General features: G+C 42.4%; 1 protein-coding gene across 2 annotated transcripts in view; it reads left to right on the forward strand.

The window, feature by feature from the left end:
• Positions 1–20,110, forward strand: part of ANKS6 (ankyrin repeat and sterile alpha motif domain containing 6) — a 98,051-nt gene extending 77,941 nt beyond the window's left edge. For both annotated transcript variants that reach the window (XM_075212838.1, XM_075212839.1), the window contains 3 exons: positions 3,729–3,845; positions 17,406–17,502; positions 19,070–20,110. In XM_075212838.1, the coding sequence (XP_075068939.1) occupies positions 3,729–3,845; positions 17,406–17,502; positions 19,070–19,119 (264 nt within the window). In that variant the 3' untranslated portion in view covers positions 19,120–20,110. The remainder of the gene's footprint in view (positions 1–3,728; positions 3,846–17,405; positions 17,503–19,069) is intronic.
• The last annotated feature ends 5,047 nt before the right edge of the window (positions 20,111–25,157 follow it).

The following is a 25,157-nucleotide window of genomic DNA, read 5'->3' on the forward strand; positions in this document are numbered from 1 at the left end:
CTAACTTCTAAGGCTGCCGGCGGCTGCACAGTATGTGCAGATCCGTTCGGCAGTGATAATGTGCTGTCCCGCTGCTCTGATTGTGTTTAAAACGCAATCAGAGCAGCCGGGCAGCACATTATCACTGCCTAACGGACCTGCACAGTGTGCAGCCGCCGGCAGCAAGCCCCTGCTAGGGAAGGGGGGGGGGGCGATCGCCCTGATCGCCCCCCCCCCTGGATCCGCCACTGCATGGTAGTACAGTAGGTGTGGTCTACTTAGATTTTGCATACAGTGCCACACAAGAGGTTGGTTTACTAAATAAGGGAACTGGGCCTAGGAAACAACATTTGTACTTTTGTTGGAGAATAGGGAACAGAGAGTTGTGATAACTGGAACATTTTTTAATTGGTCCAAAGTTTTAAGTGGTGTACCTCAAGGTTCCTTGCTGGGGTCACTCCTTTTTAATATATTTATTAATGACCTTGGTGATGGTTTAGAGAGCAAAGTTTCAATTTTTGCAGATGACACTAAACTTTGTAAGATAATAAAATCAGAGCAAGATGTAGCTTCTCTACAGAGGGATTTGAATAAACTTGATGTTTGGGTGGCCAAATGAAAGATGAAGTTTAACATAGATAAATGTATGGTTTTGCATCTAGGGATCAAAAACAAGCATGCAAACTATATATTAAATGGGATAAATTTAGGGGAATCTATAATGGAGAAGGATTTTGGAGTGCTTGTAGACAGTATACTTGCCAATAGTGATCAATGTCAAGGCAGCAGCTGCAAGGGCCAGTAAAGTATTGGCATGCATAAAAAGGGACATAGATACAAGAGACAAGGGTTAATTTTGCCAGTATATAAATCGTTGGTAAGACCTCATCTTTAATGCAGAGTACAGTCTGGGCACCACTCTATATAAAAGATGTTCTAGAACTAGAAAAGGTTTAGAGAAAGGCAACAAAATTCATAAGTTATGAGGAAAGGTTAGCCAGTTTAGGCATGTTTACTTTAGAAAAAAGGCATCTAAGAGGGGATATGATTACTATGTATAAATACATTAAGGGTCAATACAAAGAACTTTCATGGGAACTTTTTACCCCAAGGACTGCACACAGGACACCTGGTCAACCCTTAATGTTAGAGGAGAGGAAATTTCACAACCAGCAAAGGAAGGGGTTCTTTACAGTAAGGGCAGTCAAGATATGGAATTAAGTGCCAGTTAAGGTTATGATGGCAGACTCAATTGATATGTTTAAGAAAGGGTTAGACAAATTTTTAGCAGAAAAGGATAGCCAGGGTTACGACTGTTAATTAAAATGAAGGATAGTAGTGGATCCCGGGAGAGATAGGACTGCAATATTTGTTCAGGAGGGATTTTTCCAGATTTATACAGATTGGTCGTTGCTTCATCTTGATAAATTTCAAATATAACCTATGGATCGAAGGAGATCCAAAATAGGTTAATCTTGATAGTTGGTGAGGTTGAAAGAAAGACACCAGTCCATGTTACTATGTCTCAGATATGATTTTATTTCCACCAAGGAGCAGCTGTTGAAGAGCCGACTGCATAAAAGTTAAAAGTGCTGTAACCTGTATCAACTAATATGCTATCAGTATTATTTGTTTAGAGCAAATGGTTCTTTGTGGCATCTGCATATTATTTTTTAAATAATCCCAGCAAATAAAATTAGATGCATAACATGACTATACACTTAAACCCAAAATACAAGTTGGCTGCAATTTTTATGTCTTTCGTTTTCGTAGTTAATAGTGGCTTAGCCATTATGGGCCTGATTCATTAAGGAAAGTTAAGCAAAAAGTTGAGTAATTTTTCTTACTTAAGTTTTCTGGACAAACCATGTTACAATGCAAGGGGTGAAAATTTGTTTTATTTTGCACATAAGAAAAATACTGTCTTTTTTTTCATGGAGCACACAAATACTTATTTGCTTAAATGCTTATTAGTACACTGAAATTTAAAGTTGATCTAGGACATGCCCTACCCCAAATATAAATCTGCCATCACATTTTAAATTTACCTTCCCCTCCAAGCAACATGGTTTTGCCTTACTTTTGCTAATCTTTCCTTAATTAATATTTCCTTAAGATGTCCCTTATTATATAACCTGGGTTAAACAACTGGTCAGGTACCAGAAATATGGATCAGAATGTATGGCATTCCATTTTATGAGGCTTTGGATAAGAGCTTGGACTCAATGTTGGTATTACTGTTATGTCCATAATTACCATGTTCTGTTGATTTTCATTTATTGCAGGTACATACAGATAAAATGAAGGGTGCAGAATTCATTCAGTCCTAAGTGCTTGTTAAAGTAGTACAAATATATTTTATAGTGTGTGTGCTGGGTTTTTACTCAGCATAGAGAGGCAAGCTCTATCTTTGAAGAATAAAAGATATTCGTGTATTAGCGCTGACAATCAGGAGCTGCCCTCTCTTTTCTGGCTTCTGATCCGTCAAGTCAAAAATCAAACAATGTTCATAAAATTCGTAAACAGAGATGGCACTGCCGAACAACAATCTTACACTCAAAAAGTGTAATAATTGTGAATTAAAATCAAACTCTCTGTGAAAAGTCTTGAAACTACAAAAACAGCAAAACTTCAAATCTACAATATCAAAAATGTACAACTGTTTCAAAGTTCATGTAGTCAAATTTCTAATTGATCAAAAGGTACAACAGAATGTCCATGGCATGAATTTTTCTTAAATTTTCCTCCCACTTGATATAGATATAAAAAAATCAAACGCAAAAAAGCCAGCATAGTGTAATACTGTAAATAACGAATAATAATTCACTTAGATATGCTGCCAAAGTATTCTTCTTGACCTATTATAAAAATAACAATGATGCCCCAGATGGAGATTGATTCACACTGATAAAAGGTGGGCGCGTAATCTCCAGTTGGAGATTACCTGCGACAGTGGACTGTTCCTCCATCCATGATATCTGCAGAAAGGAAAGCCGTCCACCCCAATACAATCGTGGGGAGTACTTTTTTATATGCGTATATCTAATGTGATTGGGGTAAGTGATCCATACGGATTAAAGGTGGACAATCTTCATATGGGGATCATTGTTAATTTTATCTTTTTAATAAATGTGTAACTGATACTGCACTATTAGTGGCATTTCTTTTTTCCTATACATGAAGTGAGCCGATCTTAAAGGGATATTGCACGTATTTGGCTTTAAGAAGATGATACATCTTTGATATACAATGCAATGTTACAATCAATATTCTGTGAGTGCATTCACAACGAGGGTGTTGAGTTGCTCACGTGGTGGTATTGATTACTATAAGTAATCACCTAAGAGAAGGAGGATACTTTGGCAGCATATCTATGGGAATTATTATTATTCATTATTTACGGTATTACACTGTTTTTTTTTTATCGCGTGTGAGGAAGATTTAAGAAAAATTCACGTCACAGACATTTTGTTGGACTAGACGAACTTTGGGACGGTTGTACATTTTGGATATTGTAGATTTAAAGTGTTTCTGTTCTTGTAGTTTCAATAGTTTTCACAGAGAGGTTGATTTTAATCCACATTTATTACACTTTTTAGTGTATATTCTTTCTGAGTGTAAGACTGTTGATTGGCAGTGCCATCTCTTTTTTTGAATTTTATGAACAAGCTGTATATTTGACACTGATAGGAGATGACAATTTGCTAGAAACAACTGCTCATTACTAGCTTTTTCCTGACTTTCCACAGGTTGACATGGAAGCCTTTCTCACACTTACAGATGGTGATTTGAAGGAGTTGGGCATAAAGACAGATGGCTCCAGACAGCAGATTTTGGCAGCTATTTCTGAACTCAATGCGGGAAAGGTGGGTATTTCAGGAGGCCAAGAGAGGGCCAAAATGACAGGGCTACATATAGGATGTTTTGTTTTCTTTTTATGCAATGTACTCTTTATTAAAATGTTTTCACTATATGTATCAATTTCCAGTAACATTTAGTATACAGTTATTGTATGCATCTTATAGAGTATATTATGCTTCTTGTATTAAGTAGGGGTGTGCACCGGCCACTTTTGGTGTTTTGGGTTTTGGGTTCTGATTTGTTTTGCCAAAACACCCCACAAAAGGTTTTGGTTCTCATTTTGGGTTTTGGGTTCTGATTTTTTTTTTTAAAAAAGCATAAAAAGTGCTAAAATCCATATTTATTTATTTTTTTTCACTCCTACACTATTATTAACCTCAATAACATTCATTTCCACTAATTTCCAGTCTATTCTGAACACCTCACACCTCACAATATTGTTTTTAGTCCAAAAGGTTGCACCGAGGTAGCTGAATGTCTAAGCTAAGCGACACAAGTGGGCGGCACAAACACATGGCCCATCTAGGAGTGGCAGTGCAGTGGCAGACAGGATGGCAGTATGCTAGAGGTGCAAGATGGAATTGTCCTTGGGAAAGATGTTGTTGAAATAGGACATGCGCACTTTAACAAACCAATCATTTCAGCGACAGGGCCTACCAAACTACTGTGGCTGAAATGATTGGTTTGTTTGGGCCCCCACACCAAAAAAGCAATTCATCTCTCCCTGTACAAACTAAACTGGCTCTACTGAGGCAAGATGTCGTCCTCATCCTCATCCTCTGATTCCTCGCCCCCTTCAGTGTGTACCAATGTGAACCTTGCACAACACCGAAATCAGTCTCCACTGCGCTTGACTCAGGCGCATCCCCACTCCTTTGCCTATGTCGTAGGTGGCTGTGTAGGCTTGAATGGCCTTTTGCTGCTCCTCCATTCTCTGCAGCATATAGAGGGTGGAGTTCAAGCGCTTCACAACCTCTTGTTTTAGTTGATGGCAGGGCAGGTTCATGCTTTTTTGATGTAGCAGGAACAGTGAACGTAGTTTAATCTCTGGTACTAATATTTCTGGACTGCCTAGTGAAGTGGAATCTCGATGGGATTTGGTACCGGGGACACAATACCTCCATCAACCGTCTAAATCCCACTCCACTGATGGCGGACACCGGCCGCACGTCTAACACCAACATAGCTGTTACAGCCGCAGTTATCCGCTTTGCCATAGGATGACTACTGTCGTACTTCGTGCTCATGGAAACGACTGTTGGACGGTCAACTGTTTGGTGAAAGACGTAGCGTTCTTACGACTTCCCCTCTGGGAAGATGACCGACTACCAGCAGCAGCGGCAGTAGTAGGCGTACTGCTGCAGGATTCCCCGGAAGAATCCCGGATTGAAGAGGACTCAGTCATGCCGGTGACATGGCCTGCAGGACTATCTCTGATGGAGATCGTGTAGGAAGTTGACGAGGAGGGTGTTGGTGGTGTTGTCCGGATTGGGATAAAAATAACTCCAGACCGAAGAGGTGGATTTTTTGGTCTTCTGACCAGGCATGGCGATGGGCTTTTTCATCCCATGGACAGCAACTGTTTCCCCTTCCCTGGTGCCTCATTTAAGATAACCACATCAGCATCCTCCTCGTCAAGTTCCTCCTCAGCGCCAACTACATCAATATCCTCCTCCCGGTGTACAACATTGACACCTTCATTAGCCAAATCTGTAACTGAACTGTGGGTGATCCTTCCAGCATATGCAGAGGGCGTGCTGCAACTGGTGGAAGGAGCCACCTCTTCCCGTACAGTGATGGGAAGGTCAGGCTTCGCAACCACCAACACCCTTGGTCTCGCCTTGGGGATTTGTAATGCCATCTCTTTAGAAGGCAGAGTTGTTTGCTGTGTTGTTGATGACAGCTTAAGTCTCTTAAATTTTTTAGAGGGGGGAGGAGGAGAGCTTAGATCTTTGGGTGAAGCTGAACCACTAGTCATAAACACGGGCCAGGGCCTAAGCCGTTCCTTGCCACTCCGTGTCGTAAATGGCATATTGGCAAGTTTACGTTTCTCCTCAGATGATTTCAATTTTCTTTTTTTGCTAATTTTAGTGAACTTTGGGTTTTTGGATTTTACATGCCCTCTACTAGGAGATTGGGCATCGCCCTTGGCAGACGACGTTGATGGCATTTCATCGTCTATGTCATGACTAGTGGCAGCAGCTTCAGCATTAGGAGGAAGTGGGTCTTGATCTTTCCCTACTTTATCCTCCAAATTTTTGTACTCCATTATAGTTAAATCTCTGGTACTAATATTTCTGGACTGCAAGAACAGTGAACGTAAGTAAATATTGCAATACTAATATTTCTGGACTGCAAGAACAGTGAACGTATTTTAATTTAGCAGTACTAATATTTCTGGACTGCAAGAACAGTGAACGTATTTTAATTTAGCAGTACTAATATTTCTGGACTGCAAGAACAGTGAACGTAGGTAAATATTGCAGTACTAATATTTCTGGACTGCAAGAACAGTGAACGTATTTTAATTTAGCAGTACTAATATTTCTGGACTGCAGAAACAGTGAACGTATTTTAATTTAGCAGTACTAATATTTCTGGACTGCAGGAACAGTGAACGTATTTTAATTTAGCAGTACTAATATTTCTGGACTACAAGAACAGTGAACGTAGGTGTTGCAGTACTAATATTTCTGGACTGCAAGAATATATTGCACTAGAATTATTTTTTATACTTTTTAAATTATTTTTTTTACATTTTTTTATGATTTTTTTTAATAATTCTAAAATTACTATGGACTTAGCAGAACAAAGCACAGGACAAAAGCACCACTGGACTCAGCAGGACAGAGCACTGGCCAAAGCACCACTGGACTCAGCAGGACAAAGCACCGGACTCAGCAGCACAGAGCACAGGACAAAAGCAAAAAGCACCACTGGACTGATCACACAGGAGCACCACTACCCTACAACCTCCCTCTTCCCTGATCTTGGCCCATATGAAGATGGCGGCCGCAAGCGGGAAATTTGACATCCGAGTCTCGCGAGATCCGACGCGAGACTTGGATGTCATAGCCTCGTTTTGGATTGAGGGCTCCGCCGGAAATACCCGAACAGTGCTCGGATCCCGTCGGATCCGCACTGTTCGGATGGGCTCGGATTAGCGGAATCCGAGCCCGCTCATCCATAGTATTAAGCCTAGCAGCTAAAGTCTGCCTCATACATATGGATACTTACTTTGCACCTGTTAGTGGACTTGTGGTTACGCCCTAAATGCGCACGCTATCCTCTTATTCTGTTCTCGGATATACACGTTATAAAACTCGCACTTTTATTCACTTTTCCTTCTTCTTCAGTATGCAGTTCACCGTGTTGTTTAGCCAGTCTTTTATTAAAACAAAGGGCAATATAATGAGAACTATTACTGGATGAATGAGAAGAGGATACTTTGGCATCATGTTTCAACTTGATTGTAGCTGGATTTCCAGATACTTTCTGCAGTATGTCTTCTTTCTTCCCGAAGTCGCGCAGCCAATTCTTGAGTTCTGAACCAAACCAAGCAGAATTGTTGGAAGGGTACCTAGTTGCTTCTCTGGGGCCACTGGTGTTCTTCCCATCTCCTCTGCTAGAGTGGGAGTAAGAGACATTATGCTCCTCGGAGGAGTGTACCTCTTTAAACGCAGTTGGTTGCATATATGGTACAAGATGTAATCAGGGTAGGGCTCTAGGATTTTCCTTTCCTTACATTGTTGTTCTCAATGATCAGTTAAAACATATATATATATATATATATATATATATATATATATATATATATATATATATATATATATATATATATATATATATATATATATATATATATATGATTTCTTAATCTACCAGTCACAATGAGCACAGAAGCACTCTATTGAGTTAAGGAGGCTTGCCTGGTTTTCACTTGGTCAATGTGGACCAAGAGAAATTTACATCCTCTCTGATGGTCTTTCTTTGGTGTCATTGCCCTTTGTACTTTTAGCATTGTATCATCCAGGATTTCAAGGACCTGATATGGTCCCTCCCAGTTTGCTTCCCAAGTGGTAGGAGTCTGCCTGTATTTTGTATGTAGCTGCAGTGCCTCAATTCCACCAGAGGTGCTGCTGTTTTGCCCCTGAACTTTATAACTTGCCTGTAATAGGTAATCTCTTTACCTGCCTCAATCTGTGTTCTGTGCAGTTTATGGTTTAAACCTGGCTGCTGCGTGTCTCTTGTTTATCCCTGTTCCAGTTTTGCTTTGCTGCTGTCTGATCTCCTGTTGTGACCCTCTGCCTGATTACTGGATTATGCTTGTTTGTGACCTGGTCACTGGACTCAGCTAGTCTGTCTGCTTCCCTGGACTGCCTTGTGCCTCTGGCAATCTAGAATGCTGATCCCTCCCTCCTTAGTCTGGAGCCTCGTGCCTCCTGGCAATTGGGTAGCTCAATATACTTGTTCCTGCATTTAAACTGTATTTGTCATTGCTTGGAACCTTTTGCTTCTTTGCACTATTCCTGCCATTCATCACACATGTTCATATTTGTGTATTGGAGTATACCTGTTTATTCTGCTACCTGAAATCTGCATATTCCTCAAACTCAATCCTTCTTCACATATTTTTCCTAAATAAAGACACTTGGTTCTTATACTTCTATTGCCTCTCCCTGAATTCACTAGTAATCATCACACCAGGGACCTGCCTTTCGGAAGGTCTTGATCATTACCAGACTATCTACTGGAGGCATGGGAGTCTGCTCCTGTAGATAGGGTTTGTTCAGCTGGATGGCTGCATGTGGCAGCAGTTCTTTCAGGTTATTTTACACCTGTTGTAAGAACACATCTCTGGCAATCGGCTCTTTGATGGGTTTTGACAACTGTGGTCCATTGGGGAAGCAAAGTGGCATTTTGTGACCAGGCATGAGCTCAAATGGAGTGATCCCTGTTGTATTTGCCCGAATACCCAGGAGTATTGCAGGCAGGGCTGTCACCCAAGAGGAGCCCTTCTCTAACCGTGTCTTGGCCAAATGAGATTTAATTGTTCGATTCATTAGTTCTACTATTCCTGCTGACTGGGGATAGTAAGGTAAATGAAATCGCTACTTTATGTCCAGTAGTTCACAAAGCGCTTTCATGACCTTGACAGTAAAGTGTGTTCCCCAATCAGATTCAATGATCAACGTGACAGAACCTGTTCCCATAAGATCCTTGCTGTGGTAGTAGCAGAGTCATTTACAGTTGGGATGGCCTCAACCCATTTTAAAAATATATCCACAACTACCAAGGCATACCAACAATTGCGACTGCCAGCTGATAGTGGTCCTATAAAGTCTATCTGTAGGGCAGCCCATGGTCCTTCTGCAGGGGGCATACACTGTAGAACCGGCTTGAGAGCTGGCACTCTTGGGTTCACTTGTGCACACACAAGACACTGTTATGTAACAATTTTCATTATTTGACATCCCTGACCAGTATAATTTGTCCTTTAAGGGTGTTCGAGGAGCTGATGGTTGAGTGTTGTCAGCTCTACCTGAAGATGTGCAGAACAACTGGCAAGGGTTCTGAACCCTCATTGTTCGTGTGACACAGAATGCCCTGTTTAATTGACCAGGGACCTTGCAGTGTTGTAAAGTGGGGTATAAGAAGAGGATCCCTTGCTTGTTCCTCTTCAAATGATACTGGGCCTTCTTCCAGAGTCTTGTTTCATATCGTCACTTTAAAAGATGATACTTCTTTATAATCTGGGTCTCGGATAATCCCAGATAAAGCAGCCTGTTTGGCCGCTTCATCTGCAGACTTATTACCAATGACGAGGGGATCATTCCTTTTCTGGTGAGCAGGAACTTTAATGATCGCAGCCTCTTAAGGATGCATCATTCCCCATTCCCATAACTCTTTGAGCATTGAAACGTACGCCAGAGGTTTATTCTGGCTGTCCACAAATCAGCGCCTGTGCCAGGCATCCAAGTGTAATGTCAGGGACCAAACTACATATGAACTGTCGCTCGCTATATATATAGTACGTGGTCCTGAAGGTTGAAGTAGTAAGGCTTCATTTACTGCCTCCAATTCTGCCCTTTGTGCCGACAGGTGACCAGGTAATTTGAAGCCCTGTAGTCTTAACTAAGACTGCATAACCTGTCACATATTTCCCATACGTGCGAGACCGAGACCCATCAACAAAGATGACTCTGTCACCCGGATGTGCTGTTTGTCTAAACAAAGTCATTGTTTCATCATATGGCATTTGTGCACAGTTGTGTTCCATCCCTGCTTTGTTTAGCAGTTGAGACAATACATATTTGGCCTTGTGACTTACTTTGACATTGCGCCCACTCAAATCTATTATCCATCTCCCAAACTTCTGTTGAGAGCATGTCCCGGAGTAGAAGGGTTAATGGAGAGTGTGAGATCTAAAACCCACAATATGTTTTGTCACTTTGATAGCATAATGTATTGCAGTTAGTTGTTTTGCACAGTCATTAAAACCCCTTTACACAGGAGAAAGAAGTCTAGAGAAATACCCTAGTGGTCTAGTCAGATCTCCTTTTTGTAGTAAGGCTGTTGATATTTACTCTGGGCCGGTGTGAGCCTGAATTGCCAGCTCACCCTCCGGGTGAGGAGTGGCCAAAACTGGGGCAGAAGAGAGATCCCTGAGATCAATTGTGAGTCTCCATGTGTAAGTCTCCTTCTTCTAGACAGGCCATAAGGGATTATTGCACTTGGAATTTCCCTTTATGACCACCCCCTTGCTTCTAAATCAGTCACAGCTTCTATCACTGGTTCCATAGCGGCAGGGGGGAAACGATATTAATGTTGAGGTGGTGGATCTGGTCCTTGTATGTCCACCTGAGCGTCAATCATCTTTCCACAATTATTCTTCCCTTGAGCCCATAGCTCTGGGTATTTGTATACAATAGGTTCAAGGTCTGTATTATGTGAGACCTCTGTACACAAATGGTCAACTATGTTGACTGTTTCACCAATTTCATGTATGGGTGGTCCTAAGTGATGTTTCTTTATCACACAGACCTTTGCGTTGAGTGGGCCCTTCCATACTGTCAGGAACCCCTCCAACCAATACAACACCACCTGGAGTCTACTCTGATAGTCAGGTGTTCGCTGGAGCCCCTAGTGGTGGGTACAGACTTGGCTGCAGACTACAGAGGGTTGTGTGGCGTGTACCAGCTGCGGGGAAACCAGGAGCAGAGGATAATGGCAGACAGCAATTCCAAAAGACAGGCCGAGGTCAGGGGTCACTTGCTAGGAAGAATCGTCAGGAAACAAGCCAAGGGTCGAGGTCACAGGAAAATCAGCAGAAATGGAGGTACAGGCCAGAAGGTCAAGGGCACAGGCAAAAAGGCAAATCCAGTAAACAGGCAGGGGTCATACACGGTAGGCAACAAAAGCAAAGGTAACACCAGGAGTACAGCAGCAGGCAGCGACACAGGAAACTGGAAGCTATAACCGGCAGGGAGGCTAAGCCCTCCCTGCCTTAAATACTGAAGCAGACCAATGAAAGCCCAGCTCTCCAATTGCACACAGGCTGTCCCTTGATGGAATCAATTAGCCCGCAGGCTTGCCCCGCTGTTGCGCACGCGCCCGGCTGCCCTGTAATGCCGGGACGCGACGCTGGACAGAAGAGCGTCTGGCTGTTGCAACGGTCGGCGAGACCCCGGAAGTGACGTCCCGGTCGCCATATCGATGGCCGGGACGGAGGTAGGAGAGTCGCGGCGGCTGGGCACCACCGCGGCTAGTACCAGTATTTCCCCCTTGGAGATGGGTCAAGGCACCCCGACATCCAGGTTTTTCAGGGAATTGTCTGAAAAGTTCTTCGATAAGTTTGCGGGCATGTAAGCGTCTCCACGGAATCCAGGATCTTTCCTCCGGGCCACAATCTTTCCACTGAACTAAAAAGTGAATTTGCTCCTGGATCTTTTTGGAGTCCAGAATCTTCTCCACCAGGAGTCTCCTGTGGCCCTCTGGAATGACAGGCTGAGATCTGCGTAGGTGACAGAGCCTAGACTTACGTGCAGGGATAGCTGGCTTCACGAGAGAACAATGGAAAGTACTCGGCATCCAAAGTGACTGAGGAAGCTTTAGCCTGAAGGCGACAGGATTGACCTGTTTGGTGATTAGGAATGGGCCGATAAATCTAGGACCCAGTTTCTTGCAGGTCTGTTTGAGCTTGATGTTGCGGGTTGATAACCAAACTTTTTGCCCCACCTTAAAAGAACAGTCCTTCCGGTGACGGTCAAAATGTTTTTTAGACTGGAACGAGGACCGTACAAGTGCAGTGTGAACCTTTTTCCAAACAGTTTGAGGTATGAAGCTGTGGAACGGATCTCCGGAAGCCCAGAATAATTGAGGGATGATAATGAATTGGATCTGGGATAGAAGCCAAAATTACAGAAAAACAGAGAGACTTGGGTGGAAGAGTGAGATGCGTTATTGTACGCAAACTCAGCCGACGGAAGCAATGATGACCAATTGTCTTGAAATTCTGTCATGTAGAAACGTGAATATTGCTCCAACGACTGGTTCACTCTCAGTCTGCCCATTAGATTGAGGATGATAGGACGAAGAGAGACTTATGTTAATTCCCAGAAGACTGCAGAAAGACCTCCAGAATTGGGCGATAAATTGGGAACCCCGGTCGGAAACAATATCAATGGGTAAGTCATGAAGACAGAAAACATGTTGCACAAACAGCACAGCCAGATCCTGAGCGCTAGGGAGTTTGGTTAGTGGAACAAAATGGGACATTTTACTAAAACGAATCACAATTACCCAAATTGTGTTTCCTGAAGAACATGGCAGATCCACGATAAAATCCATGGACAGATGTGTCCAGGGTTTCATCGGCGGAGACAGAGGCATAAGTGGACCTGACGGAGAGATTCTGGAAGTTTTTGTTTTTTGCGCAATCTTCACAGGCGCGAACAAAGCTCTCCACATCCGAGGACATGGAAGGCCACCATACAGAACAAGCAAGAATTTCAAGGGTTCTGGAGATACCCAGATGCCCCGCTGATTTGTTCTCATGGGCCTCAGCAAGAACCGCTCTGCGAAGATGCACTGGAATAAGAAGACGTCCTGAAGGTGTTTCGGAAGGGGCTATTTTCTGAAACTGATGTATGGTGTTTCCTAGATCCTGAGTCAACCCAGCGTGAATGATAGAAGCCGGAATGATAGGTGATGGTTCACCAGTGGGTAATTGATGAGGTAGAAAGCTACTGGACAACGCATCCGCCTTGGTATTCTTAGAACCGGGTCTGTAGGTTAGGATAAAGTTGAAGCGGGTAAAGAATAAGGCCCACCGAGCTTGGCTAGAGTTTAACCGTTTGGCAGAGTCAATGTACAATAGGTTTTTGTGATCAGTGAGGACTGAAATTTTATGAACTGCACCCTCAAGCCAGTGGCGCCATTCCTCAAACGCCCACTTGATTGCCAGAAGTTCCCGATTACCCACATCATAGTTGACTTCGGCAGACGAAAACTTGTGTGAGAAGAAGGCACATGGATGCACCTTATGATCACCGGGGTCCCTCTGGGATAAGAGAGCACCAGCGCCTACTTCCGAGGCATCCACTTCCAGAATAAATGACAACTGTGGGTTAGGGTGCTTGAGGACCGGAGCAGTAGTGAACGCTGTTTTAAGAGCTTCAAATGATGAGATGGCCTCCGGTGACCAATTACAAGGATCCGCCCCTTTGCGGGTAAGAGCAGTAATGGGAGCCACAAGATCAGAAAAAGCTTGAATGAATCTCTGATAGTAATTCGCGAAGCCCAAGAATCTTTGGATCGCTTTCAGATTCGTGGGACGTACTCACTCCAGGATGGCCTGGACTTTATTAGGATCCATAGAAAACCCATCCGGGGAAATTATATAGCCTAGGAATGATACTCTCCTAACATCGAACTAGCATTTTTCTAGCTTGGCGAAGAGATGATGTTCTTTGAGTTTAAGCAGGACCTGTTTGACATGATCACGGTGTTGAGAAAGAGACTTTGACTAAATCAGGATGTCGTCCAGATACACCACTACAAACCGACCCAGGAACTCACGGAGTACTTCGTTAATGAGGTCCTGGAAGACTGCAGGCGCATTACACAGGCCGAAGGGCATGACCAAATATTCATAATGGCCAGATTGAGTGTTGAAGGCCGTTTTCCACTCATCGCCCTCCCGGATGCGTATAAGATTATAGGCGCCACGGAGATCAATCTTGGTGTATATAGTAGCGTCTCTCAATTGGTCAAACAGGACAGAGATGAGCGGAAGCGGGTAAGTGTTTTTGATGGTGATCTTGTTCAGGCCACGATAATCAATGCACGGGTGTAGACTACCATTCTTTTTGGAAACGAAAAAAAACCCCGCTCCTGCAGGAGACTTTGAAGGTCTGATGAACCCTCTTTGCAAGTTTTCCTCCACATAGTCTTGCATAGCCTTAGTCTCAGGGCTAGAAAGAGAGTATAACCTTCCCTTGGGCAACTTGGATACTGGAAGCAGATCAATGGCACAATCGAAGTCTCTATGTGGAGGTAGAGAATCAGCCGCCTTCTTGGAAAACACATCCTGGAATTCACTATACGCAGAGGGCAGTTGATCCGGGAGTGGCTTCAGGAGTCGCAGAGACATGGTCAAACAGCTTTGAGAACAGTGAGTACTCCGACGAGTAATTTCTCAAAGATTCCAGTCGATCACAGGATTATGGAGGTGAAGCCATGGATGAATGAGAATTAGCGGAACAGAAGCGCAATCAATGAGGAGAAGAGACAAGGTTTCAGAATGAAGAGACCCAACTGTAAGACGTAGGGGCGGAGTCGTGAAGGATCTCCTGCCACCCGGTAAAGGACCCCTGTCCAGACCGCAAACAATAATAGCGGAATCCATTTCGATGAACGGAATTCCAATGGACTTGGCAAAACTTGTATCCATAAAGTTGCCTGCTGCCCCGCTATCAATAAAGGCTGAGGTATCAGAAGAGTGTGATCCATAGGAAAGATTAGCGGGAACTATTAATGCATTTTTGGAAGAAATGAACTGCAGACCTAGATGAATCTCTTCCACCTTCTCTAGGCCTGATCTTTTCCCGACTTGTTGGGGCAGGAGCGCAGGAGGTGGCCTTTGGTTCTACAATATAGGCAGAGGCCTAAGGTGCGTCTCCTAGATCTCTCTTCCTGAGAGAGGCGATAGACGCTTAACTGCATCGGTTCCGCAGCTTCCATATTAGGAGGAGGCGCAGAAAGGAACGTACTGGAAATTGATGCTTCACTCTCAGTTCTTCTTTCCTTGAGGCGTCTGTCAATTTTGATTGTAAAGTGTATGAGTCCCTCCAGGGAAGTAGGTGAAGGATACTGTACCAGGGAATCCTTTATTTGCTCCGATAACCCCAAACGGAATTGGTTGCATAAAGCTGGGTCATTCCACTCGCTATCAGTGGACCAGCGCCGGAATTCGGCAACGTATTCCTCTGCAGAACGTCGGCCTTGTTTTAGGGATCTGAGGTGGCCCTCAGCAGAAGCTACCCGATCCGGGTCATCATACATAAGGCCTAGGGCTTCGAAAAAGGATTCCATGGACCTCAGAGAAGGACTGTCGGAAGGCAAGCTGAAGGCCCAGGACTACGGGTCTCCCTGAAGCAAGGAAATCACAATACCCACTCTTTGCTGTTCAGAGCCGGAGGAACGGGGTTGGAGACGGAAGTACAATTTACAGCTCTCCTTGAAGTTACGGAAGAGATTCCTGTCCCCAGAAAATCGATCCGGCAAATTCAGCTTGGGTTCCACAGCAGGAACTGATGGGTCTTGCTGGGCTTAGGCTTGAGAGGCTCTGGTGGCCTCTTCCTGAGCAGCCAGGCTTTGATCCAGGTTCTGGACCACTTGTGAGACGGACTGGATCTGTCCTGCCAGAATTTGGGCTGGAGAAAGGTTCGCCCCGTTATCTTCCATTGAAGCGAACTCTCCAATGATTTTTGGCCAGTTATAATGTCAGGAACCCCTCCAACCAATACAAAACCAGCCGGAGCAGAGGATAATGGCAGACAGCAATTCCAAAAGACAGGCCGAGGTCAGGGGTCACTTGCTAGGAAGAATCGTCAGGAAACAAGCCAAGGGTCGAGGTCACAGGAAAATCAGCAGAAATGGAGGTACAGGCCAGAAGGTCAAGGGCACAGGCAAAAAGGCAAATCCAGTAAACAGGCAGGGGTCATACACGGTAGGCAACAATCCAAAGGTAACACCAGGAGTACAGCAGCAGGCAGCGACACAGGAAACTGGAAGCTATAACTGGCAGGGAGGCTAAGCCCTCCCTGCCTTAAATACTGAAGCAGACCAATGAGAGCCCAGCTCTCCAATTGCACACAGGCTGTCCCTTGATGGAATCAATTAGCCCGCAGGCTTGCCCCGCTGTTGCGCACACGCCCGGCTGCCCTGTAATGCCGGGACGCGGCGCTGGACAGAAGAGCGTCTGGCCGTTGCTACGGCAACAGTCGGCGAGCCCCCGGAAGTGACGTCCCGGTCGCCATAGCGACGGCCGGGATGGAGGTAGAAGAGTCACGGCGGCTGGGAACCGCCGCGGCTCGTAACACATACCAAACAGTTTGCTAGATATAAGATCCAGCCATTCTGTGTCATTACATCAATTCCCATAATGTTATTGGAATAGTGTATTCCTATAGTAGTGTATCTTTTCTGTAGTGTAGAGTATGCTTGTTGTCCACGGGCAGGCCGGCGGGTGGGCAGGCAGCAGAGAGAACGAGGGGGAGCCCCGTGTTTAACTTTTATAGTCCAGACTCGGAAACTCCCAGCCTCCTCAGCGGCAATGTGTGTGTGTGTGGTGATTCACCACAAACACTTGGACGCTGTGTGTGTGGCCAGAGGTGATGATGTCATCACACCTTACGTCTCTCCCCACAGTGGGATTCTGTTATGTAACTGCGCAGTTGCAATGTATATATCGGCACTGTATGCACTGCGCATGCACAGTTAGTGTATGTGTGTGCTAGTCTCACTCACCGCAGCCCCCCTTCACAGCACCTAAGATATAGGGTATAGACAGCTTGAACTATGATGACTACAGCTTAAATGGCTCTTAAAATAGAGATTATGGATCTCCATAGTGATCTGATAATTGTCAGTATTTTAAGAGCCATTGAAGCTGAAGTGACTGCAGCTCAAGTATAGCAACAGTCCATGTGGCTACCCATATTGCCAACTGTAAAACATTGCCACTTTTCCATTAATGAGGTTTCAAATATAAAAATTAATGCTATTTGCTGAAATAGGCTCATTGGCTCCATAAATTTAGTATGTCTTAACCAGAAATTGCATAAATGATTAAGAAAACTGTAAACACTTTAGTTTATCCTGTAATGCTTAAATACAGGCAAATAATATAAAATATATACAATGTGTATTTTAAAAATATTTATGTTTGGACAGTTCTAGTGATAGACAACGCTGATATCAGCAGTAGTTTATAGTTCACCAATTTCCAAAGTTATACTGTAAATCCACATATATCTAATCTTATTTTTTTGTTTGTTTAGGGTCGTGAGAGACAAATTCTACAGGAAACCATACACAACTTTCATTCTTCCTTTGAAAGCAGTGCTAGCAATACTCAGCCAGCAGGTGCTCACCAGTGTAAGTACTCATAATAATAATAAAGCTGTAAAGATTAAATAGAATATAGGTGCTAGCTGGACATATAACCTAAAGTTAGTAGGGAATTTGCTACTGAGTTTTGCCCAGCCCCATCTGTGAAGCATATGTAGAAATATTAGTGTGGAGTAGTTTGAAGTTGCACTACCACCTAGTAAAGGTGCCCCTGCCCCCTAGCCAGACGTTGCAGCTTGTGATTGTTCCTCTCACAAGTTGGTGAACAAAATTGATTTCCCAGGTTTATATTAAGCAGCAGGGCCCGTGAAAAATCAATTCCAGCTCCGGTAGGATGTTGCTCAGTAAACATCTTTGATGGAGGTGGTAGTGCAGCTTGAAATTAATTTAAATTTAGAATTGTTATACACCTGCTAAAAATAGATGGCATATGTTACATGAACACATTGAAAGCAGTTTTGTGCTAAAGCTAATTTTGATTTCAAATTCCTGGTGAGGCTTCAGTTCGTAGGTATCTGATACATTGCCTTCAACACAATATTAGTTTTTATAAATGACCCTGTCTGTTCTGCATATGTCTGTTATAAGTTTTTATTACACAAGTAGCATTCTTTTTTTCTTTTGCACAGTAACCAATGTCATGATTCCGGGACACCCTGTTACTATTTTGCCTTGGCCAGCCAGCAGAGTGTGTGTACGTGGGTAGATCCCCTTGACTCCCATCTCAGGTTATACGGTGGACTTACCGCCTGCCCTTTGGTACCATGGACCCGAGAACACACTTCACGGCCATGCAAATATCTACTATATATAAATCATAATTTTATTTATATAGCGCTTTTCTCCTAATAGGACTCAAAGCGCTTTACATTTGCATACTAACAAATATAAACAAAGGATGCATAGTTCAGAAAAGAAAAGAAATTAAGAAAATAAAAGGAGACATTTGTTGTGTAGAGTAGTTAAGTTTGCAGGGAAGTCATTGCATATCATTTAAGTTGTTTTATAGAAAAGTTCAGGAGCATGTAGTAGGTGAGGCAGCCAAGTTTAGTAAATCTCATAATATAATGTAAGTTTGTTAATAACAGGGTTTAATAATGGGTATTAATAGTGGAAAAATAACAGTTAAGCCTTGTTTAAGAGTGCTATAATTGTGGCATCTAAGTCACTCAGCAGCTGTAATGATAAAGTACATGTATAGACTATACCAGTCCCATCAGTGGCCACCCTGGGTAACCATCCCAATTAGCACATCCTGATCCTCAGGTCTGAAACCTCATTTACCCTAGAGATCTCATTTGCAAATCTTATATCCCAAGGCTGGGTCACACCTTAAGGACCTCTCTGCCGCTTATAGCGCCACAATGTCTGGTACACTATTGGCTTTGTGCTCCTTTTGACCAAGCCTCTAAAAGTAGTGACAAAAGGAACAGGTTAATTTTATTTTCACTTTCTTCTTTGTCAAAGTCTCCAAGATGATATTTTGCATTCGTGTCACATTTCTTACATGGACAGTATTGACTTTGAACTTGGAATGTATTTAAATGTAAGCTTTGATGTACTTTTTTTTTTTTTTCCCCTCTTTTCAATATAGCTCCCTCTGTCTGCACAAAACCAAAAACGCCTGTTTCTAACAAAAGATAGCATTGACTGCTGTGGACAGCACATGGAGAACTAGGAGATCTGTACTCCAAGCCAACGGAAAACTGGTTTTTAGACTGCTTGTAGATGCCAGTGTCTTGTCACAAATGATGTGCAAACTCTGAAGCTTGGTTCTACTTATTGTATAAAAGAAAAGGTTGGGCACCACCTCATACATTATGAGCGGTCAGCCACAAGAGCAGAAAAGAGGAAAGCATTGCACCCAAGAAAACATTGCATTGAAGAGGGATATTGCATTTGCAGTATGTTAATGTTTTACTATCAAAACTAAGCTTCTAAACTGAGATTTTGAAAGACTGATGACTTTAATATAATAACCATCAACAGAATTTTTTGTAATATATTCAATAACATGCAAAAGCATCATCGCACATGTGTTCTTTACAAGTACAATATACCCGCTTACAGCTTCCTTGATCTTACACAACTGGTAGTAGAGTATAATGCCTCCATTTGGCATGCACCACATATGTACATGTAAGTATGTACTGCTAAAATCTGCAGACTAGATTTACCCATCTATGAATAAATGTATATTAGAGCTGTGTACCTAATTTTAGGATATTTTCTTTGAAAAAGGAGTAGCAGATTCCTGTTAGAGGACCAGCCACCAAAATAAAAGCCTGAATTAATGGATAAAGTCACAAGAAAATAATTTTCTGCAAAATTCAACATAATAAAAATGACCTGAGTTGCCATTTTAAATCAGCACTGGAAAGGCACTCTTTACACATTAAGCTTTACACTGAAGCTTAATATGAATAGAATATAAATAAGGGGTTCAGGAGCATGACTGATAATTAGGCTGCTGCTTTCTGGAGGGATAAGACTAAAGCAAAAACAAAACCACCCCACTCACTCCATTAAAGGACACATCCATGTGAGTGTAGTTTTGTCTGTAAAGCAACATGATAAAATCACACAACACATTGATAGCAATGTTATACAGGTCTGCATAGTTTCTCACTGTACCACTGGTCAATAGATGTGAGCTGTGTCATTTCCCCGAACAGTTTTCTGGTGCTGCATTCTGTCTGGAACCTTACTCTTTTTTTGCGCAGAATAATTAGATCTATTTATTTTAACTGTACCAGGTTCTCTTTAAAATGTTTCTAGAGAGCATTTACTACTTTTAAATACAATATAAAGAAAATAATTGAAGGGTATTTTTTATTTGTTTTAACATTGTAGTAGTCTTTTTATATAAAAGTTTTCCTAATTCAAATATTTATAATATTACTAGATACACTGTAAAGTGCACATTGTAAACATCTAAATTCCAACATACATTTACTGTTACGGCCATCAAACATTTCTGTAAATATAAATAAGAGGATGTACACTGGAAGCTCTTCATTACAATATAACTATCATAATAAAGAAACCATAAGCAGCAAAAGACCACAGCCAACCTAAAGTGACGAGAATCAGGTAGGACCTGATTAAGGTTCAGTCCACCCTAGGCTAATATGCTCGTAGCACCTCTTAGCCTTCTAAGCCAGGCTAATACGCAGTAGGTAAAAACAAATGTGTCATTATTTTAAATTCTGGCTTCCTTCACACCCCCATCAATGTTTATGTTCACGTGTGTCATGAATAGCCCCCCTCTGGCTACTCTCTGATTTAATATCTTAGCCTATATTTAAACCGTCAAATAATATATCACCTTTATTTTGTCAGGAAACCTCCCCTGACTACCTTTACCTGTCTAAAAAACTGCACTATGCACACTTGTGGCTTGGAAGTGTTTACGGTTTGAAGTTACACATGCTTCCAGCACTGTCTGTTTTTTTTTTTTTTTTTTTAACCTATCACACAGGTTATAGACCTGCTGAATCACCCCCCAAACAGCACTCACACCCCCACACACTTCAGGTTTACCACCACTTATTGAATAAGGGTAATAGGACCCTGATATACTGTATAACACTGGCCTACAAGGAGCACTCCTCGTTACCCACAGTTTAGCAAGGCACACAACAGCAATTGAAGGGTTAACCCTTAACCCCTCAAGGCTCTATGACACAAATGTACATGCAGGCACATACTCTGCTAGGTATACCAATGGATTCAGGATTTACATCTCAGCAATGAAAGGTTTAGCATGGTCAAACAATATCTCAAAATAATCAATTGACATTACATACTCAAGCAAAACAGTTTAAAATAAAGGAATTAAATATAAATATAACTTAGATGAGTTGTATATTCTGAGCCAAGGGAAATTGGCTTGAAGAGGGACAGCTTATCAATAATGATTGATTTCCCAAAAGACTGACCATTTCTTGTAACTGGTCTCAGCCTTTTAAAGATACTTTTACCCCTTACCCCACCTCCAGGGGTTGTGGTCTGAAATTTCTTACAATCACCATTTGCATGTTGCCTGATTTACTACCCAATTCTACTATGTGGCCTAAGTTTTCTGTGGAGTGTCATAGAGACCCTATTTTTTTTTTTTATTAATAGATCACCTATGAATTTACCCATCTATTGATACTAAACAGGCCTAAGTATAGGGTATCAGTTGAGCTTATACTCATTTCCTAAACTTCTGTGTGGCAGAATTCTTAATTTGACATATGAGCTGTTGAGGAATATGTGATTGATCACTACTTTTATTGATTTTAAGTGGCATATTTGAAAACTTAATATTTTTGTCTATATAAAATATAGGCAGTCATCACATGGTCTCCTTGTTCATTCAGGTTTTAAAACTCTATCCTAGGCCAGGATATAGCTCACCCGATGAGGTATTAGCAGTGTCACCTGTGTCAGCTTCAATCTTCTAACACTGGGATGTGAAGAGTCACCAAATAACCACACAACAGACCCTCTGATAAATCAAGCTACTAAAGTGTAAAATGTGAAGTCAGTGTATTGCTTTGATATACCATATTTACTCTGAAGTTATGATTAGACCTTATTCTCCCTAGTTATGTTATAGGTTGATCCTTATAACTAATTACTCTATGATCACTACACCGTGTTTGCGAAACTCAGTTCGAATTGGGTTTTTAAAAGCAGAGCGGAGGCATGAATGAGCGCTACAGCGGATGAAGATGTAAACGGGGCCATCTACCATCTGCACTATTGCAGTCCTTATCTCTCCAAAACGCTTATCCTAAATGCCGGTCCAAGGACGACTCATTATCTTTACCATGGGAATACATCAAGATTAAAACCTTAAAACATTTTTCGTTCACGGTTTCCTATCACTTTTGAGAACAAGTATTCTCTTATTTTAAGATTAATTTCAGTTTATATTTCTCCCTGTCACACCTTTGCACCGTCAAAAATGTTCGCTGCAGCCTAGTCAGCCTATTGGATAATCAGGCCATGGAACCAGATTACATGTTGCAATTAAAAATGTGCGCATATGCCAAAAACATGAATAGTGCAATTGGTTTTGAGAAAACGCCACTAGATTCAAGGCATAAAAACAAGTCACATGCCAGTCTTGTATAGATCTCTCATGTGATTAACCCTCCCCCTCAAAGTCTCAATAATATGTTACAAAGCAATTTAGCAAACAATTTCCTAAGTAAAGGAATATTACCAATTAACTATTACAGCACAACCTCCACATTTTTGTTATACATTTGCAAGTACAGTGTATTATATTTAACTGGTTAATCCAATGTAGCTCATCACATTTCCTTCACATGGAATATGAAAAAAAAAAATAGGTGCATTCCGCTACACACTAAAATGATGCAGGCTTAAGTCAAGTATATTACACTTGCTATTGACATTGTTATGCTTTTCCCAAGCATAAATAATTTACAATCTCTGTACCTCTTCCCCAATTTTAGCTCCCTCCTTTGCCCTCCCCATCTCCCACCTTGACTTTGTCACATTCAAAGTAGAATGAATCCATCAGATAGCTCTTCTAGCCAGCCTCCTCCTGCACCTCCCACACCCTCACCCTCCAGCTGCCTTACCTTGAGCTTCTTCCTCCACACCATGGCGATTGAAGTCCATGCTCTTCTCTCATTTTCATCCCCCTCGATCACATCACCTCTCCCCAAACGTCTGCTTCTACTTCTTCAACTTTTCACATCCTCTCTCCACTGACATCTTTCCCTCTTTCTTAAAACATGCCCTTATCTCTGCCATTCTTTTAAAAAAAAAAAAAAAAAAGCCTCTCGACGCTACATCCCTTTTAAAACTACCAACAAATCTCTCTCCTCCCCTTCATGTCAGCAATGCTTGAGAGGCTCGTCTATACCTGCATTGCCACCTTATCTCCAACAACTCCCTCCTTGACCCTGTCCGGCTTCCAACCCCTGCACTGCAACCACGCTAACCAAGTCATTACCGCCTTGCTGCAAAATTCAAGGGTAATTTCTCTGTGCTTATCCTTCTGGACAACTCTGAGGCTTTTTACAACATAGACCACTCTCTTCTACTGTTCACCCTTCATTGCCTTGACCTTTGCAACATTTTCCTCACTTGGTTAACCGAATATCTCTCAAACTGTTTCTTTTTACTCACCCCCTCTCCACCTTCCATTGGGGTCCATCCTCAGCCAACTGCTGATCTCGCACTACACCTCCTCTCTGGGTGAGCTAATCAGCTACTTCCGTTTACAGTACCAACTCTATGCCAGTGATACCCAGTTCTATCTCCCCTTCCCAACCTCTTTCCTCCCTCCTCTCACAGATCTCTAACTGCCTCTACAACATCTCCTGGATGTCATAACTGTTTCTCATGGCCAAAAGAAAGCACAATGTCTTCCATTCTTTGCGTGTGACCACCCAGTCCCACTTCTTCCTCACGGTTGACACCACAATCTCCTCAGCCTGCTGCCTGGGCATCACCCTTGGCTCCTCTCCCACTCCCGTTACTTCCATCTCTGGAACATTTCACCCTTCCTTTTGCTTGATACAACCAAAACATGAATCCACTCTCGTCATCTCTCACTTCTACTATTGCAACCTTGTCTTGTTTTCCCCTCATCTGCATCTCTTCTCTTTAATCTCTTCTTAATGCTGTGGCAAAATTCCCCACTCCTCTCTGTCAATCCCTCCACTGGCTCCACATCCCCTACAGAATCCAATTTAGTCTCTGTGCCCACACCCCCACCTTTAAACTCATCTCCCTCCACTCGGCCAATGACCACCACCTTTCCTCTGCCTACCACTTCACTTCCACCTCCAAAACTTTTCCCACACTGCTTCCCATCTCTGGAACGCACACCCTCGCTCTATATGGCTCTCCCCCTGCCTCAATGCTCCCTCAATTTCACCTATTCACCAAAGCCTAACAAAAAACTGCCTAATTGCTCTCTACAGTGCCTCTCAAAATCACCCCCTTGTTTTATCACCAACCCCTCCCCTTTAGAATGTAAGCTCTCACTTAGTCTTGTTGCTCTCCCCACCCCCTCCACTTATTTCCTACCCGTCTCTTGGCAACTTCAGCTATACTAAACACCTTGCAATTAACCATTATAATATTTTTTACCCTTGGATTACTACTTTGTTACCCGCTCTTTTGAACTCTACTTGTACAATGTAAATTTTTGTGAACTTTTGTTTATGTGAACTCATGTCTACTTTCTTTGTACTACTGACATGTACAGTGCCTCGGACCGTTCTGGTGACCTATAAACAAACACTAATAATAATGAGGCTGCTGAAGACCATCGGATAACAACTTTAATGTGAGATCTGTGTGCACACATCCCTTCTTCAGTAAATATGCAAATGTATGGGAAACAAACTCATACATGACCATACCAAACATCTTTAATAAAGTATGATCGTAATTTCAAGATGCAGTCCGACTCCTGAAATTGTTGGTCAGTAGTTACATTTCACTGCGTATTCCCTTTTAAAAAAAATATTAATTATATGAATAAATAAATACTTAAAGATGAATGTGTTCCCATCAACTGCATGGTAAACAGAACAGTGTTCCCACGGGTTAGGTACTACATATAGATACTGGAAATGTCAGCAGTTGACCCGTCGACATGAAAATGTTGGCATGCTAAATGCAGACACTTCCATTCTGGGGAC

This window comes from Mixophyes fleayi, chromosome 5, assembly GCF_038048845.1.
Source record: "Mixophyes fleayi isolate aMixFle1 chromosome 5, aMixFle1.hap1, whole genome shotgun sequence".
Lineage (NCBI taxonomy): Eukaryota > Metazoa > Chordata > Amphibia > Anura > Limnodynastidae > Mixophyes > Mixophyes fleayi.